The following is a 5,597-nucleotide window of genomic DNA, read 5'->3' on the forward strand; positions in this document are numbered from 1 at the left end:
GTGACGTATTTCCGTTTCCAAATAGTACCGCTTGTGCGTTTCCGGTACGTTTGCTTATCTATCGGTAGCTATGCTAATGTCGCTTCAGAATGAGTATAAAAAGGAAAGTATTTAAAACAGAACATTTTCAAAAACAGGAGAAGAAATACTCCGAGCATTGCTGTGTCCCACTTTGTTCAGCTTCAGCGAAATTTAACGGCATACTAAGTTTTCATGCCTTTCCGACCCATTCCGACTTGAGAAGACAATGGCTGGTAAATATACGCCGGGATCATTTCACGATTACCTCTCACACCAGGGTCTGCTGCAGACACTTTGCCAGTGATCAACTCATAGAGCCAACAACCCTCGATGGTCGAAGGCGGCTTATTAAAGGTGCTGTACCAACACTTTTTGAGTGGAATGGCTATAAAGTTGAACCACCGCGGCGTAGTGTTTGGGAGAGAACGGAGCGACGCCCTGAACTAGTTCCTCCTGACGATCAAGAAGAGCACAGTCTTACAAGAGATCATGACTACTGCTCAGCCCCTGAGCCATCTGCATTGGACATATCTGCATCAGCTGCAGAAGACCTGTCCGAAGACGTGGAGACTCTGAGGAAGGAAATACAGGAGTTACGTGTCCAGCGAGAATTTGGGTTACAGCGTTTTGCTGGCTCCGACACTGACATCCGATTCTATACCAGGTACATCTAAGTTCTATTCAAGCTAACTGTTTAAAATATACCAAGGTCACCATCAGTTAAATTTCGAAAGTTTTTCCAGTCTTAATGAAAACAAAATAGAAATTTACTTTTTCTCTGCTGATTGTATGTTTTATGTAGATGCTTTAGTATTTAAACAATATCCTAATGCTACAGGTAAAATACAACACCAAATACTCTTAATCAGACTATTTTATACAGCATACCATTAGCATATTTGTCACAGTTCACATTATTTTTATGTCAGTGTGTAATGTTAATTAATGATTGACATGATGTATGTCTCTCTCGTGAATAGATTTCCAAGCTATGATCATTTGATGGCATTCTGGGTTTTGATTGAGCCTTGCATCTATAAAATGATCCGGGTTTCAAGAGCCAAGTCAGCTGCCAATCGGAACGAAGAAGTGTTGACACCTGCACGCACATCAACAGTAGGTTATGGGTTTGTTGGTAGTTAGAACTAGAGGTGTAATGTTATTGTATTTATGTACAATAACATTACTTTATGTACAGTAGCATACATACACAGGTGTATGTATGCTAGACTCAGTATCCTTTACATACATACACCTGTGCACTACAGCACCTCATTGTTTACCCCATGGTACAGTATGGTATGCCTAACCATTACAAAACATTTAGCCAAGAAAAGAATAATTTTACTAGTTCATAGCTTAAGGAGTAACATTTTCCCTTTTGTTTTCACCTTCCAGAGGCAGCTGCTACAGCCAATTGATGAGTTTTTTCTTTTCCTGGTTTTCCTGTCAGTTGGTTTGAAGGAGAGGGACCTGGCACACCGATTTAACATACACCAGTCCACAGTGAGCCGCATTATTGCAACATGGACAAATTTTCTTGCCACTGCACTGGGGTCTCAGTGCATCTGGCTTACACGTGAAGAAGTGCAAGCTTACCTCCCTGAGGAATTCAAAGATTTCTCAGACACCCAGATGATCCTTGACTGTACAGACACCATCCTCACCACTTCTCCAAAGTGAAATGTACTCTTCGTACAAATCCCACTGTACGATGAAAGCCCTGGTTGGCATAGCTCCACATGGTCCAGTGACATTCATCTCTAATCTGTATGCTGGTTCGGTTAGTGACAAGGAACTATTCAAACAATCAGGCATTGCTGAGAAGTTGACTGAAGACATGGCAGTGATGGTAGATAAGGGCTTCCTAATCACTGATTGTTGTAAATGCAAAGTGTACTGCCCACCTTTTCTATCTAAGCAGAAGCAGATGCCAGCATACCAGGTTAAGGAGACGCAGGCCATAGCCAGACTCAGGGTACATGTGGAGCGAGTCATTAGGAGGATCAAACAGAACAAACTTTTTGATAGCATCATTACCATGTCACATGTTTATAATATCAACCAACTGTTTGCAGTGGCATGTATGCTGTCAAATTACCAGAACACAGCATTAGTTAAAAAATGGGTTAAGTGAGACAAGATGGATTTTTCCCAAGACACCAGTGCCAGTACAAGTAACTTATGGAAAATGACCTGCAGCTGAGGCCACTACAGTTGAATTTCTTCCTTCTCAGCTGACAATACTTGATTACAGAACTGGTACTTGAGTGCCGATAGTTGAGTTTCAGTTATTGATAATTCAAATTCATTGCAAATGTTTAATGTTAATAATACTGTTTAATTATACTACTATTATTACTATTCAGATTCAACAAAACTATTTATCAAAATTATAAAGTAAATCACTAAATCGTTTTAAAACCATAAGTGACATTGAACTTTTGTAACATCAAAAATACCATTTGTCATTTTCTACAGTTCAGTTGTGTTATTGTCTAAATGTATATCAGTATGCTAGGCATGGAGTTTTAAATACTTACCATGTAAATAAGTTCTGCACAAATTCAATGTTTTAATGTGTGTTTTTAAAAATTAAATTGATGCCATTGCTTAAATAACAGTTTATTGATGTCACATAAAAGTAACATGTAACAACAAAAGAATTCATGAAATATATTGAAAATAAAACATCAGTTATTTTGTTCCAGCCAGCCTGAAGGATCTGTTTTTCTTTTTGCTGTTTTCACTGTTCATTTTTTTCAAACACGGGTATCTTGGCATATATATGTAAAAAAAGAAATAGTCTGCCTTTTCTCTGATTGCATTGTGCACATCTATATCCATGTATATTCTTTGCACTAGGTAGTCCTCTTGTGCCCACACAACAAAGTCACACCACTGCATCCCACTGATGAGCAGTTGTCCTTGCACTTGCCAGTAATATGCGTGGCTCTTTTTTAGTTTAGGGGTACCACATTCCATCTGCACATATTTGCAGTCAATAAAGTTTTGTACATTGGGACATTTGAATTCGACGAAGCCAAACTGGGGGTATTCATTGGGGTCAAAAACAACACCATCAGGAGATGCAGCAAGCCAGGGGGCAATGGGGTGAATGACCAGACCACAGGGTGAGTAGTTAACATTCATTAGCCTACTATACTCTGCTGCTATTGCAGGCTCCATCTCAGTTCCTCTCCTCATGTCTGCTGTCTGCCTTGTTCCCTTCAATATACGCTCTGCTAGTGACTCGGCCGAGCTCTGGCCTCTGACGTGACACACCTCCCGAAACCTAGAGGCAGTCACTCTGGGCCTGCGGAGCTGATGCCACTCAGACGAAGAGCTTTGCTCACGTGTAGCTTCCTCTATTTTGTGAGCCATTTCCAGAGTTACAGACAAGCTTTTCAGATGCAGAAGCTTTTCTTCTGAGCACACAAACACACAATCTGATGGCAAGATGTCATACCCCTCCAGAGGCAAGTGCGGTGTTGGTGGTGCATCGCGGTGTAGTGTGATGTACCGGGTTGTCAAAACCGGCTGCTGATATGACAGAACACTGCCCTCCTGCACCAGCCCAAAGGCACTTTCCACAAGGGGCTTGTCAGGTCTCATGTTCATTGTGGTCACAAGTGGCCTGTCCTCAATATTAAATTTTGCATATGCCTCCGTTATTCTGAACAAGCAGGGATCTGGTAACGGACCCACCATGCCTCTGTAGAAGCCACTCCTAAAGAAAACATCAATGACAATAATGTAAGGGAGAAGGTTATTATACTGAACAACAACTAAACTAAAAACTAAAAGGTGTAAAACAGTGGTGCATAAGTTAGAGACTGGGATGTATATGTACATGACTGAGTTAGCCGTCTTCAGAAAGTGTAATGTTGTATGTAAATTAATACCTATTCTGACACATGTATGTATGAAAAAAATAGCAACATACATTTGTAACACATGAAACCAAATTTTACAAATGTAATTACCGTACTCCAGTCTGGGCCATCCTATTTGGTACCGGCTTAGTGAAGATCATGGAGTTGATGGGTCCTGGCCTCACACCCTAACAGAAGACACATTTACTATGGATGGTGTTGCTGTTCATATGTAAACATGGACTAATTCAAAAACTTTAACCTCATTTAAATTACCACTGTCCGTGGCTTGTGCCATTGCTGTTCAGATTCCGTGCAGCTATGCACAGGGGGGACAACCGGCACTCTGAGTTGTGAGTAGTGTGCTGTTTGGAAGAGCAATGCCACTGTGTGATTGCACATAACAGCGCCTGCCACACAGGAGCACTGGCTATGTGTCAGTATCACCGGCGATGAATCCAGAAGCTTAATCTAAGAAGAAAGAACGAAAATTAAAAATGTAACATCTTCATGGAAGAGCCGAACAGGAACATAGTTCAGTGTTATGGTTACGTACCCTCCTGAATGCTTAGTGTTTCCTTCTCTCCCTATTAAAACAACTTAACCATGCTTGATAACTGTAATAACTTAGATTGTGTATATTTGCAGTATTAACTTGTTGTCAAATGTTTCTGATCACCCAAACACACGTTGATTTAACTATCTGACTAGTCAAATTAGGAGTGATAAAGCAGGGAGACAAGGAAAACATTCAAGTTGATGGGCCTTTAGGAATGAACTTAACTAATGCTTAAATGAACTGAACCCCACAGAACGGGGATTAACAACTTTACACAGCTTCCTGCCTACACTTAGTCTGTGTGGTGCCTCACTCTTCCTCATCGACCTGTAGCACAGGGCTCTCACACCGACCTCCCCTGACAACCTGTCTTTATTGGACACTGAATAAAGATACAAGTACCATTAGCATTATTTCTGTATTACTCATTTCAGCATGTCTTAAACATATATATTTTACACTTAGCAAGAGTAGCATTAGGTAGTTAACTACCTCCATAGTTAGCCAACTACCTAACACTAATATAACAGTGTCTAACAACAAAAGTGACATTAGTTAAGAAAACCTCAACTATAGTTTAGGACGACATAAAACACCGTTTAAGAAAATATGTAATGTAGAGAACTGACATCAAATGAAGGACATAGCGGAGTAACGTAGTGTTTGCATTTGACGTTAGCTAGCGTTTCTTTGTCGGTTAATTTACGTTTTCTTACCTTCGTAGTTGTGTATATATGATGCAGCATATAACTTAAATCCTTTATCTAATTTGCTGGCGGGGGTAGTCGTCACTCTGCAAATCCGATGAACATCGGTGATGTTCAATTTTGGGAGCTCTTGTAGGCATCGAGTGTAGAACGTCGCCATGGTTTAACCGCACCGGAAGCACTGAAGCAGGACTACATAGAACGCAGAAGTGTTAGTGCAAGTAGTCCATTCAGTCACCCAGTCTAAATATATTGAATTTGAATCTTCTTAGAATGAGATCATCCCATTAAAAGGCTTTCTCTCTCTCTCTCTCTCTCTCTCTCTGTCACACACACACACACACACACACACACACACACACACACACACACACACACACACACACACACACACAGGGAGAGAGAAGTAAGTTTCTAGGTCAGCCTGGGAGCTGC

The 5,597-nt window shown here is 40.7% G+C and overlaps 1 protein-coding gene and 1 long non-coding RNA gene across 2 annotated transcripts; one reads left to right on the forward strand and one right to left on the reverse strand.

Annotated features, from left to right (window-relative positions):
* The first annotated feature begins 541 nt into the window (after nt 1-541).
* LOC143414362 (uncharacterized) lies at nt 542-1,670 on the forward strand. Its single transcript, XR_013094973.1, has 3 exons — nt 542-685; nt 1,002-1,137; nt 1,420-1,670. It is a non-coding gene; the product is annotated as an uncharacterized LOC143414362 (long non-coding RNA).
* A 1,048-nt stretch (nt 1,671-2,718) lies between these two features.
* On the reverse strand, nt 2,719-5,336 carry LOC143414193 (uncharacterized). The gene is made up of 5 exons (XM_076878040.1): nt 5,172-5,336; nt 4,746-4,837; nt 4,173-4,367; nt 4,008-4,084; nt 2,719-3,751 (listed from the first exon to the last, which is right to left on the reverse strand). Exons 1-5 carry the CDS (start codon nt 5,320-5,322, stop codon nt 2,719-2,721), a joined length of 1,548 nt encoding a protein of 515 aa, XP_076734155.1. The 5' UTR covers nt 5,323-5,336.
* Nucleotides 5,337-5,597: the final 261 nt, after the last annotated feature.

The sequence above is a fragment of the Maylandia zebra genome, linkage group LG3 (assembly GCF_041146795.1).
Source record: "Maylandia zebra isolate NMK-2024a linkage group LG3, Mzebra_GT3a, whole genome shotgun sequence".
Lineage (NCBI taxonomy): Eukaryota > Metazoa > Chordata > Actinopteri > Cichliformes > Cichlidae > Maylandia > Maylandia zebra.